At 40.0% G+C, this 13,964-nt stretch overlaps 1 protein-coding gene across 1 annotated transcript; it reads right to left on the bottom strand.

Annotated features, from left to right (window-relative positions):
- Positions 1–512: 512 nt before the first annotated feature.
- LOC101473775 (uncharacterized) lies at positions 513–13,746 on the bottom strand. The gene is made up of 7 exons (XM_012917263.2): positions 13,161–13,746; positions 5,829–5,961; positions 5,055–5,189; positions 3,739–4,694; positions 2,998–3,127; positions 1,034–1,153; positions 513–880 (listed from the first exon to the last, which is right to left on the bottom strand). Exons 1-7 carry the CDS (start codon positions 13,651–13,653, stop codon positions 700–702), a joined length of 2,148 nt encoding a protein of 715 aa, XP_012772717.2. The 5' UTR covers positions 13,654–13,746; the 3' UTR covers positions 513–699.
- Between the last annotated feature and the right edge of the window lie 218 nt (positions 13,747–13,964).

Here is a 13,964-nt window from a genome sequence, read left to right as displayed (position 1 = left end):
AACCACCCCTGAACCAGCCTGAACCAGTTCCACTCTCTTCTTGACCCTAGGTATTTAAACTTGTCCACCTTCACTGGCTCCTCGTAGCTTCACTGTTATACCTGACTCCATCTCATTCATAGACATGCATTCTGTCTTGCTTCTACTGACTTTTATTCCTCTAAAGAAAGAGCCAGTGGCTGAATATTCAAGCACTTAAATTTTTTGATTTACAGCTGCTGCATGCGGGAAGGCAAATCAGCTGTTGTTCTTTCTAAGGAAGTTGTGAAGTTTTAATGTAGACATGACAATAATTAAAATGTTGAATTCTTCCTTTACTGACTCAATGCTTTTCCATGATTTGGTGGGTTTGTAGCTTTAATCTTTATCTCTTTATTCTAGTTTTTTCCCTCACTGAGTCATACAATATACAGTGCAGATGACAGAGTGAATTTAAAATCAATTCAAAATCAAACAGAAACAATAAAATGATTTAATTATGTTTTCATTCCACAATCCAATCATTTGCAAGTCCACATGCAAACGCTAACTTACATTTATAAGAATGTAATTACATTTATAAGACCATACTTTGCTAGTCGAGGGCCTTACTTCTTAAAATGCTGCAATTTTCCACCATCAGGGAGAAAGAGCAAAGCCTGCGTGAAATCTAAAGCTTATAACATTTATTGTTACTGCACATAGCAGCTTATTCTACAGTCATCTGAACCGTGCCATAATATCAGCTCCGCTTTCTAGCCTCAGGCATCGCTTATAAAGGCGAACAGGAATCCCTCTTTTTCTGTCAGTGCCTGAAATTCGCACCCCAGCAGAGTCTTTTTCCTCTATCTTCTTAAGCACTTGATGTAGGTCAGAGGCTTTAGTGAAGCCTCTAGAACAGCTAGGGAAAAAAGACATAAAAATATCAGCAAGAGAACTCAGCACAGTAATCTGTTACAGGCAAACTGAGTGAACATATTAGACAAGGGGCTGGTACTGCTTTAACCGAAAAGTGTTAGAGATTAATGCGAATAAGCATATTGGAGCTTAAAACCTTTTTTTGCCGTGGCATTTTTCCTCGTTTGGCAGTGTAAAGCAATGCTGAGAGACGAAATGCAGCATGAGAGAATGCAGAATGCTTGGTCGCTTGAGGCTTTCAATCTGAACAGCCAAGCTGTAAAATTGACAAAAAGGACAAGTGACAAGTTAATTCTTGTATGTAAGGCAATAAGATCACTTGTAGGAAACCAGTTAGACATACAGTAGAGCAAGAAAAATTTCAGAAAGGGAATAATATCATTTATATCTCTCCACGTGTGATCTCAGAGATATAGGTTAAAAAAAAAAAACATTACATTTTTATAGAATAAATAGTTATGAAGAAAAATACTGTATTCCTACCATGTAGTAGGCAGCAAAGTCCATAATCCAATATAAACATATCAAATATCATATTAAAACCATGAATGTATGCACACTGTGCCTTATTCTAACAAGAAATGACATACCTCGATCCAGGCATGCTTTTATTGTATTGGCAATGTGTTTGGGATTATCGTCATGATGACAAATGAAACCATTACCAATCAAAGGGTACTGCATGGCGGATCAAATTCTGTCCATACATTTTGGTGTTTGTGATTTCATGAATTAACCTCCATGTGGAAATATGTTGAGATTTGGCGAAAAGTGCTTTGGTAATCACCTTGTTGGTGCGAAAATGCTTTTTTTAGTCCTGCTAAACTGGGTTATCTTTGAAGATTTTCATTAATAGAAATGGGAAAAATGTTACTCACAAGTGGTCTAAAGATACCACTTAAAATTGATTCTTTCTAAGTGTTCTGTTATATGTAGTCACAACACCTGCTCAAAAGTATTCTTCAAGACCATTTAAAAAAAATTAAACTTTGATTCCTTGGACAAAACAAAAAGAAATAAGTGGTGGCTCAAGACTGTTCCACGGTAAGTATTTTTTGGCTGCTCCCTTTCCACATGTCACCCACATTGGGTAGGATTCCCTTTCTGGTGTAAACCCAAAGGGAATCTTGCCTGCAACTGAAGTTAAACCATAATCTTTTAGTTTATAAATAAACAAATACTTGGTATTGGAAAATATGCATCTTACAGTGTGCCGTCCCTCCTGCCATCACAGAAAATGTGGACTCTGATGGAGACAGAGTCACAGCTATTTCCAGTATTGCAACAGCAACGCAGTACTTATTTTGGATGGTTTCCTATTTTAACCAATATTATAGTTCCACTGGTCTTTAATGATACCGCTGCTACAGTCATTAGATTATCGGGGTGATTTCGGTTGAATTAATTCACAGCTGTGTAAGGCTCGTATTTCCTTAACCTCATTTGACGGTGTCATAACGCTAATTCCAGGGATAAGATTACTGGTGTATTAAATAAAACAATCGTGAATGAAGTAATTCCCAAGCTGTGAAGCTAGGATTACTTTTTAATGTGTTGACATCGTAAATTTTTTTCATGATTATTTATCTGTTCTACAGCCATAAACAGCAGCAGAACAGGGGGCAATCTTATTAAGGGGCAATTTGGTTAAACTCAGTACCTCCTTACATTTCATGCCTTTATCACCTCCTGCTCCCGCCTGGACCACTGAAATGCTGTCCTAGCTCGTCTGCCTATTTGAGCCATGTTCAGAACTCCCACATCACCCCCACCCTCATGTGCCTCCACTGGCTCCCAGTCAAGTCCTACAGCTTGCAGAAGAAATACTGCTCCTCACCTACGTCCTGGTTTTTAACTTCTGTGTGTAAAATGACCTTCGGCCCAGTAGAAATCAGATTTATAATTATTATTATTTAATCATTAATAAACCTTTATTAAAAAACACATTGTCCAGTCTTTGATCGGGGCAGCTAACTTCCTTTGTAAAATAAGCCGCCTGAATACGCCTGAATGCTGCATAGGTGTATAACATACAATTATGTGAACATAGAACATGCAAAACATAATGCAACACTTATGTCATATAAATAAAATTGTTACCGGCTGGTGCAGTCACAGTGATAGGCGGTCTTCGACTCCATGTTCTGGAGGCCATATCTTTTTTTCAAAGGAGGGATTTTGAATATACAGTAGTCCAGATGTTTGAGGCTTTCACACAGGAGCTGGCTATCTACAGGAGCAAAAATATGTGCATATATATTTATGAGTGTACTCAGATTTCTTTACAGAACTGGGTATATTTGCTGGTTACTGATGCTGCTATTTTCTAGTAAAGATTAGCCCTCTTTTTTTGGCATTTGTAATTTGTAGTCAGCAACAATGATGATTAGCATTCTGTCCCATCGGTAACGACAGCTAATAACACAGCTGAGCATCCTGGTAATTATTAATAGAATAATATCCTGAACTTCTTCTTTAAACACATACATTTCTCTGTTGAGCTACAATCAAACTGCTCATGTGGAAAACTAACTGATATACTAACAAATAAAAATAGCCTTGACAGTCATTCAACTCACTACCTTGCATACTTTCTAACCTCCCCTCTTGAGTATATTTTGTAATTAATAACTCAATCCCATTAATATTACAATTAAAATTAAATATAATAATTTGGATTGATCCAGAAGAACATGAATGTTTCCAACCAAAGTGAAAAATGATTAATTTTAAAAGCAACTAAAATATTAAATTGCATTTCAGATGCTCAAAATTAAAGAAAGAGGAAAATCAATGGCTTAACTTGCAGCTATAGCCCTGTCAGCAGCTGTACGCACTCACCTGTTATCTTATGCAACATTTTACTTTGTTTAAGGCTTCTCTCTGTATGGGTGCTTTGGGCTGTGGTGCTACCTGTGAGCCCCTGGTTTGAGTTATTCATTAGCAGATAGGAGTGCACCTGCTTTTGTGGCTCATCATCCTTATTAAGCGGGGCTGCTGTTTTTAGTTTTGCTGCAATGGGTGTTGCAAAAGTAGCCGTTATCAAAGTGTTTGATGTGAGTGTATTTGTTGTCTTTTCAACACCCAGTGTAGTCACTTTGATTGGTAATCTGTCCGTAGTCGTTTTCATATGAGATTTTGTTTCTCGTTCCAAACAGCTTTCACAGCCTGACTGAAAAGCATCACCCCTCACACGCTTCCTGTGTCCACAGCAGCCGTTTCTCTTGATAACGTCCTTGTGACTTTTGTTGGTTTTGGTCACTGCGGCTGTTGTTTGGTGCGGCTGAAGTTCTGGCATCTGTGTTAAAGGTGATGGTGCTGTAGATGAACTCTGCAGATCAGAATTTGAGCTGAGCTGTGGTGAATCTCGGCGTCTCAGTGTGGAGTAATCTGACAGGCCCACTTTGATATGCTGGCTTTTCTCGCTTTCTTTACTCTGTAAGCTACTTTTAGAAATCTTTAAAAGACCTGTTTCCACTGACGAAGCAGTGGCGTGTGCCTTTGATGTTGGAGGCAACTGTGAAGGTGGTGCTCCATGAGGTTTATGGCGTCTTCTGCATCCTCTTGCTTTTGTCCGTCTGCGGTGGAAAGTGTCTCCTCTGGGTGGGTCTCTGAATCTACACTGATGCTGAGTTTTAGATGACTTTCTGCGAGGGGGGCTTTGAGTTACATGCTGCTCCTTGTTACTTGGTAACTTGTTGGTGTCAGTGTCCGCATATTTTTGCTCAGCATCAGAGGTGTTGTAGGGGAGGGGGCTTTTGAAGACAGCATATGGAGCTTCTTTGGCTACTTTGCACCTATAGAGAGAGTACAAAGACTTGTTACAACAAAAGAACATAAAGGAGAACCATTTTCAAAACGTTAAAAAAAAATTCTGCTCAGCACATTTCTTATCATTTCTTATTTTCTTACTTTACTTAAATAGATCCTAGCTTTTGAGGAAGATAACGATAGTGACACAGTGGAAATTAAAGACCTACTGGCAGAGTTTAAGGCATGTTAATACAAGCTGCAGAAGTGCATCTGCCACTCAGGCTTCCAAAGCAACCATACCAACACTGTTCACAGAACAACCCCTTTTCTATGGTACTGAGCAACTGTTGTGTCTAATAATATGCAGTCAAAGTATCAAGCAACAGTGTCTGTGCCTCTCTTACATCCCCCACCAGTACATCTCAGTGCACCGCCTCTGCTGCTTGAGCTCAAAGCAGGGAATCCGGAGGATGTTGAAGAAGCTGTAGCCTACCATATTAGAAATGCTATCATTCACGTCCAGAAGGCACTGTCGAAACCTAGTTAGAGGCAGAAAAAAGAACGAGGTGAGTCAAAGTTCAAAAAGCAGTCCAGTCAATAAACACACGAATGGCAAGTGTTTCGTCATGTTTGACTATTCCCAAACATTTTATAACCACATCCGTGTGCTTCTTTGGGATGAACACCAAAAAGTACACACAGACTTGTCAAGACTGGATGATTTTACAAAATAAAATCACAGCACATACATAATATGTATAAGGAATGGAATGCCCTCCAAATACTGCAGAGCAGCGTGTTCACTCTTGAAATCAGTTTATCTGGAGGGGTGAGCGCAGTGATGCATTTATTACCCCTTTATAAACAGTTATGTCACATGGCCCCGGGGCTCGTCTACTTAAATCGGTTTGCGTTTACTGGCACCCTGCCAACATGACACGATAGGAACTTTCCTCCGAGTTTATTAGTCAGAAGTTTAAGAAGGCATTAATACTGATAAATTCAGCCTTTGAGCAAATCTGCCTTTACCTGACTTTCCATGCCAGCCAGGGCAGTATGTGGAGATGTCAGGGGGTGGAAAGTGAATTAGTGGTTGCAGGAGTTTCCCTTGAGGCGATGAATACTTGGAATCCTGCCTCTGTGTTAAAGATGCCCGGTGGGTGTGTTCTGATGCTCACCTTTGGTCACACTCACAGTGTGAGACGGTGAAGAGGTTGCGGTTGAACACTCCATAATTCACCGTAAAGGCCGGGATGATCTGCAGGCAGTGGTCGTGCTCACGGCAGCATCTGTCTGTACCCTCAAACATCCCTGTGTGCAGGATTTAATCACACATCAAAGGGCACTTTGCTTGGAAGCAAAGCTTTTTTTCAAGCAAAAGATCACATACCTGATTTGAAAGAAAAAGCTGCAGACTTCAAAGGCAGTTATTTGAAAATTAAAAATGTATGGGTCACAAGATTTTCAATTAAATTAAAAACAAAACAAAACCCTGAGCCACATCTTTTTGATGTGACTATCATATAAAAATATCAAGCACCTCTTAATTAGATGTTTGGAATCTAAGTATATGAGTGATTATTTTGGGGAGAGGGTAAAACAGCTATATCACATTTTATAGTTAAAAAACAAAAAGAAATCCATTATTCTTATATTGGCATCTAAGGGTGATAAACATGATAAACAAAGGGCACAATCTGGCCTGAGATTTGACTCAGTATAGGTTTACATAGCAAAGGTTATCGACTATGAGGCCATCTGATGTACTCCTATGTGGGAGTCATACCTGCATACGTGCTGATAAGAGTGTTTGATAAAAATAATGTCTATTTTGTTCTGTCCTATACCATCTCAGTTTACAGTTTTTCTCAGTTGCTTTGGTGCATTTCTCACAACAGAATTAAACTTTGCACAATAGTTAGTTCAACCTCCACAACATGTAGTCGTTTTGGCACAACCTTGTGGCGGTTTCATGCTCATTTCGTCCAAAGGCAAATGCCTTTGGACATGAAGCAGTTGAGTAAGTACAAATATCTAAAGAATGGTCACTTTTGACTTGCTATTCATCACTATCTCCTTGCTTTTATCATGAATGTCACAATTATTTATACTTGTACCGGCTGAATAGTCATTGTCCTTACAACTAATAGTCTTCATTTCATTGCTTGTGTCAGTGCACTCAAAATTGTTGAACATCTTGTCAAACAATTTGTACACCCATTTTGAAAACCCTATTTTTAAGGAGTTTCCATGAAAATCTCCATAAATTACTTTTCTCAGGTGAACCTTATCTCACACTAATGAAAATTGGTGTGTGTTACTCTTACTTGCAACCAATGAAAAGCCTCTTCTACCCAGTCACAGGTGAATCGCGTTACAGTATCCCCTACTCTACAAGTATATATATATAATGTAAACCAACAGACAGGATTGGCATGAGGTGCATACTGAAGCTACAAAACTGCAGAACATGGAACGTCAGCCTTGTGGAAGAGGGGTGAGGCTCAGTGGAGGACAAAACCGGGTAAGAAGAGGCCAACCACATAGACACGTTCCTGACGAAATCAGGGCAACACTTGTGGATCATGTGATAAACCATGGCCTCACAATGGCCGAGGCTGGTCGAAGGGTGCAGCCAAATGTTGGGAGAACTACTGTAAGTTCTATTATTCAGACATTTTGTTGGGAAAACAGGTGAGCATACTGTAATGTAGTTATTCAGCACAAACTAATTTGCTCTGCACTTTCATAGTCATACAGGAGACTTGCATTAGGACATGACCTTATAGATCTTTACATATATACGTACTGTAACTGAAGCGCAGACTTGGCCCAGGTGTGGCATAGTGTGCTGTGGTACAATACAGTAATGCTGTAAAGAAAGGAGTTTTGAATAATAGTCCTGTAACAATTACTGTAAGCATGTTTGCGCTTACAGTTTTTCTCAGTCGATTTGGTGCGTTTCTCAGATCAGAATTGAAATTCTCATAACTATTAGTTCAACCTCCACAACACTCAGTCATTTGTGCACATCATAGTAGCAATTTCTCCTCCCTCTGAACAAACTGCAAATGATTTTGGACATAAATCAGTTGCTTCCATACATTTCCCTGCTGCTTTCTGACATTTCCATTTGCTTATGTCATGTCAGTCAAAAGTAATCATACCTATGGATGCTGAATAGTCGTTCCCAATAAAACTAATAGGCATACATCCATTGCTTGAGTCATCACACACAAAATTGTTGAACTAGTTATCACATGCCAAATATTGGCCATCTGTCAAGCAAATCCTATACCTTTCTGTATCATTTTTCCTGGAAATGTCTCCGAAATTGAACAATTGATCTCAGGTGAATTACAGCTGTCACCCATGAGGAGGCGTGTGAAAGTTTAGGTATGCAGGTATGCAAACAGTAATACACTGTACTGTACTGTGCCATCTCAGACACATCACATGTTACTGTACTGTATTTGCAATTTCACAAAAAGTTCACTCTGCACCACATAGGATTGTAAGACAACCTCGCGGAGGCGGAAGAGGGCCCCTTTTTACCCCACAGCAAGAAGAAGCCATTTGTGCAATGGTCATTGCAAACAATGCAATAAAGCTGAGAGAAATACAAAGCGCTGTCATAGAGAATTACATGGTATTTGGCAATATTGAATCTGTTTCAATTTCAACAATTGACAGAGTACTCAAGAAAAATGAAATCCACATGAAGCAATTGTATAAAGTGCCATTTGAACGAAACAGTGACAGGGTGAAGGAGATCCGTCACCAGTATGTGCAGGTAAAGCTGGTCTTCTATGTTCTGCACTGCAAACTGTTTTACAGTACTTCGTAGTTTCATGCAGTACACTTGCAATTCCACAGCACATACTCTACAATGTGTTTTACCAAATGCATGCATACTGTTTGTTACTGTACACAGGCATATTGTGACATTGCATTTCTGTCTCTCTCTAAAGCGTGTACTGGAGCTGGAAGCCAGGGAAACACTGCACACATTCATATATGTTGATGAGGCAGGTTTCAATCTGGCCAAAGGCAGAAGGCGTGGAAGGAATCGCATTGGACAGAGGGCAACCACTGAAGTCCCTGGTCAGCGCGGAGGGAATATTACCATGTGTGCAGCCATCTCAGACAACGGCGTCCTCACCCATATCCCCCTTCTTGGTCCATACAATACCCAACATCTCCTGACATTTTTAGACACTCTTTACAGGGACCTAGTCCCTGAGAATGAGAGAGGTGGAGGCCAACTCAGCAAGTATGTTGTTGTCTGGGATAATGTCCGTTTTCACCACTCCCATCAGGTCAGAGAGTGGTTTGCAGCACATGACAGAATTCTGGTTGAATATCTCCCTCCATATTCCCCATTCCTTAATCCAATTGAGGAGTTTTTCTCTGCCTGGAGGTGGAAAGTTTATGACCGGCATCCACATGAGCAAATGGCCCTGCTAGCAGCCATGGATGCAGCATGTGACGACATCACAGCAGGGTCCTGCAGAGGATGGATTCGCCACTCTAGGAGATACTTTCCTCGCTGCATTGCGAGGGATAACATCTGTTGTGATGTAGATGAAAATATGTGGCCAGACAGACAGGAACGTCCGGATGTGCCAGAATGATTTACTGTACTGTTACATGTGCTGTTTATTGTTCACATTAGTGCACAACTCTACCAAATGGGTGATTTTATGTTTACATGTATTCTACAGTGAACAAGTGACTGTAGCATATTTTTCTTTTGCACAATTCTGTAGGATTACAGTTTTTTACAGCCGCTAGGACACATTTTACAATACTTAGGTCACTTTTGCAAAACTCTTCACACAATTCTCCTAACTGACCGTCAGCTTGGCAAAGCAGTTCATTTCACATTCAAAATGCACTACAACTACCAAAACACTTTATTCAGGTCTCAAATAAACTCATTCTTCCAGAACACTAGCAAAGGTTGACAGCCAACAAACACACTTTGTCACCCACAAAACAATGACCTAAAAAACACTAACAACATATAGCATGACACAGTGTTTTCTTGTGTAAAACAAGGACACATCTCTGTTTAGAATTTCAATATATGTTACTGGAATGAATCAGACATCATGCAGAATTCGTTAATATTTGTTTATGTATTTTTATTTTTTTGCACTAAGTAATCCCAAAATACAAGAATTTGTATACACACCATCCACTGATACACATACAATAGTAATGCTATTCTACTCGGTCTTCTCCATTTGGCCACAGGTTCTCATCCACATCACATCTTATGCCATCTAGGGCAATACACCTAGGAAAGAATCTTCTGGCATGCCAGAATTGAAGGAGTTGAAAAATTGAAGGAGTAACACCTGTGTAGATGTTCATCTACAATGAGAATAAGCTGTGGCTGGTTAAACTGCATTTTTAGATTTAAAATATGTTTCAATAAAATATTGCTGTTGAATTTTGCTGTCTTTTTAAGTTTTGCATTGTGTTATTGTTTTGGCCATAAGTTTAACAGTTTTGAAAACAGTATGTAAGTATATGCAAAATGTCCTGTACGTACAAAGATTTTTGGCAGTTGTTGTGTCTGAGTGAGAAAATAATTCATGAAATTTGAGAGATGTAGTCATTGAATGCATTTTGTGCCAAAACAATGATAACTGATCCTCAGTTTGGCCCACATAGACTTCTGTTGTGCTCACTGTGTGAGTTGTTTTGCAAAAGTGACCTAAGTATTGAGAAATGTGTCCTAGCGTCTGTAAAAAACTGTAATCAATCAATCAATCAATCAATCAATCTTTATTTATAAAGCACTTTTCATACAGAAAAAATGTAGCACAAAGTGCTTTACATAGTTAAAAGCAGCCCACCCCACCCTCCAACTCACTCCCCACACTCTCAATACACATATATCCCCCCACCCCCACCCACACACACATACACACACGCGCACACTTAAAGAGTAAAAATTGGGCTGGGCTCGCATGAGCCAAGTGAGGAAACATTATAACAGAGAGCGGTCTGCACCGGGAGCCGGTCACAGACCGCAGCCTCCGGGCTGGGCACACAGCAGGAGGGAGGCCAAGGAGCCCCCCAACCAGGCTGAGAGGACCCCAGAGACCCAGCAGCCACGGTCAATAACAGCCCCGGTGCAGAGAGCGCCCTCCGAGGAAACACTGGAGATATGACGCAATACGATATATACAGGGTAAAATGATAAAATAAATAAGAACAGGATACAATATAAATATAAATATAAATAGAGTAAGAAGATTAAAAAATGAATAAGAATAAAATCAAAAAATATTAGGTAAATCCTAAATTAATAATAGAATAACAGGATAGAATAAATAAGCATAAAAAATAAATAAACGCTAAGTAAAAGCTAAATTAAAAAGGTGGGTCTTGAGCCTGTTCTTAAAAACATGTACATTCTCTGCGGCCCTGAGCTCCTCCGGCAGGCTGTTCCACAGACGAGGACCATACCACTGAAAAGCTGCCTCTCCGTGAGTATGTGTCCTGACTTTAGGGACAATCAAAAGGCCAGTACCAGAGGACCTCAGGGTCCGCGAGGGTTCATATGGTAAAAGCAGATCTGAGAGATAAGAAGGCCCAAGACCATTAAGACATTTAAAAACCAATAAAAGAACTTTAAAATCGATCCTGAAACACACGGGGAGCCAGTGCAGCGATTCTAAAACCGGTGTAATGTGGGCCCGCCCTCTGGTCTTCGTCAGCACATGAGCTGCCGAGTTTTGCAAGAGTTGTAAAGTTGAAATATTCTTCTTAGGAAGACCAGAGAGCAGGGCATTACAGTAATCAATGCGACTGGTAATAAAAGCATGCATCAGCATCTCCGTGTTGGCCCGAGAGAGAATAGGGCGGACTCTGGCTATATTTTTTAGATGATAAAATCCAATTTTGGTTACATGTTTAACATGTGGGATAAAACCAAGCTCAGAGTCAAAAATAACACCCAGGTTTTTCACTTGTAGCGAAGGACATAGTGAAAATGCCTCTAATTTAGACAAGAGTTTCTCTCTCTGAGCCTCAGGACCGACAATTAAAACTTCAGTCTTGTCCTGGTTAAGCTGTAAAAGTAATTACAAACACTTCTACACAATGGAAATGTGAAACGTACGTATTCAGTGTCTCAGTTACTCCCAAGACTCCCATAACATCTACAGTGACTTTACTGCACATTTCAGATGGCTGTACAGGTAGGCCATAGTGCTGTCGTCAGCATTTTCAGATGTCACCAATTGTTTTTGCAATGGGAAACACTGAAATTATAAACTGTCATAGTGGAAACATGACAATGCCATTTGACTATCTTGTTCATAAAGATGGTGTCAAGACTTTTCATTTTGATGGCACTGACAGTTTCATTGACATGGATACTTGCTTTTGAGGTATGGATAATCAATTCTGTGCATGTGACGTGCTTTTGCAGGCTATCCACTAGGTTTTGCAGTTTGCACTAATTGTTTTGGGAAATGCACTAACTGCTGTGCAAATGTTAATGGTGTTCTGAGGAACGCACCAAAGCGACTGAGAAAAACTGTAATTTTCCTTTACAATTTATGGTTTTCAACATGCCATGCATGCTGTCCAGACTTGACATGTCATTGGGAAGCACCTACAAAGAAATCCGTCACAATGAGAACATGTTCAAACCATTTGATTTTGTGACCAAAGGTGCTGGTGTAATGACTTGTAATTGTGACAGCCCTGACACTTTGATATAAGTACTTGCTTTTGATGAATATATTATCTGTTTTGATTAAGGGACTTGCTTTTGAAGCATTGACTACTTATTTTGAGCTACTGACTTGCTTTTGAACAACTGACTTTTCTTTTTGATGAAGTGACTCACTTTTGCAAGTTATCCACCATGTTTTGCGGTTTGCACTAATTGTTTTGAGAAGAGCCTTAGTAGTGGTGCAGAGATCAATTCTGTTGTGAGAAATGCACCAAAGCAACTGAGAAAAACTGTAATGATCTCAGCCTAGCTAAAAGTTGCCAGGGTCCAGCACTGTGGAGCTGCCCTGCTGGACAAACTAGGAAATGGCATTATTTCTGAATTACTACAAGCATTTTTGACTGTATTGTGTTCTGCAAAAGAAATAGGTTTCCCCTTTTGAATAAGGGAGAAGCCAGAAGTAGCTTTAATTGGGACATAGTGGTCAGTAATATAAGCCGAAGTGAGTTTCATTTTATTCTCATTTCAATTTAAATCCTTATTGCTATCAGTGAGAACACTTTCTGGTATGTCTAGAAAATGACAGGGATATTAGTTCTTTTAATTGAGGTGATTTTAGCGACAAGCAGCTTGAGAGGTTTGGATTTTAAATCTTCTTTCACGAGGCTTTCTGTAAGCACTGCTGGAGATTACAAACACCAGGGAACTACAACTCACTTGTCTCCTCTTATCGCCAAAGTCCTCGAAAACCTCAAACAGGCCAAATATGTTTTAATCACAAAGTCAGAAAACCAGAATTCAGCAGTCTCACCTAATTCTTCATATCCGTCCGCCGTACTTCCACTGCCGCACCACAACGTGCCCGGGAAGATCCAGGCGCGTTTTCTCCGAGCTTTTCTCTCTGTCTCATCTGTTCTTGTGCGTATGGTGAGCTGTGACGCACTGGAAGCTTCGAGGTGAGCGCAGTCGGCTTTCTGCAGCGCCAATAATATGCTGCTGATATTAAACCCATAGCTTACCTCTTGACCACGTGTGTTGCTTGTCTTGCAGAGACTGTGATATCTTTCTGTCATCTGTGGACTGAGGTTTACTGTGCATGTTACCAGTCTCATATCTTGGGACCAGATGGTGAGGTACAAGGAGCGCACGCCGACTGTGTCTTCGTGCAGAAAGGAAATACGCGTCTGTACGTTACCACGAATCGATGTAAAACAGTAGAGACCCGGTCCGACCATATCTTGTGCTTTTGATAAAATGATTGCTGATAAGAAGTAAAAAAACTGAAGTACACATCTGCTTTTCATCTCAAAGTATTGGGTCTATAGTCGGTCCGGTTTAAGATACTGAAGTTAAAAATGATGACAGTGTATTTGTAGTCCAGTCAGCTTAAAGGCATCTGTCCCTGAAGAAACATTCGAGAAGTAAGGTTGAAGTTCATAGGGTCTTTATAATGCCCCTCCGATGCTGAGAAACTTGATACTCAATTTCGTGCTTGCGTTTGAGGGTGTGTACTTGTACACCTATCCTAGTGAAGACCAGATGAGGACACGTTGGTAAAATGATCCCTTCAAAGAGAAAGCGCTTAGAAGCAAGTTTATCATAGTTAAATAAAACT

This window comes from Maylandia zebra, linkage group LG12 (genome assembly GCF_041146795.1).
Source record: "Maylandia zebra isolate NMK-2024a linkage group LG12, Mzebra_GT3a, whole genome shotgun sequence".
Taxonomy (NCBI): domain Eukaryota; kingdom Metazoa; phylum Chordata; class Actinopteri; order Cichliformes; family Cichlidae; genus Maylandia; species Maylandia zebra.
The sequence above is the reverse complement of the archived record's forward strand: the minus strand, read 5'-3'. Positions and strand labels throughout refer to the sequence as shown.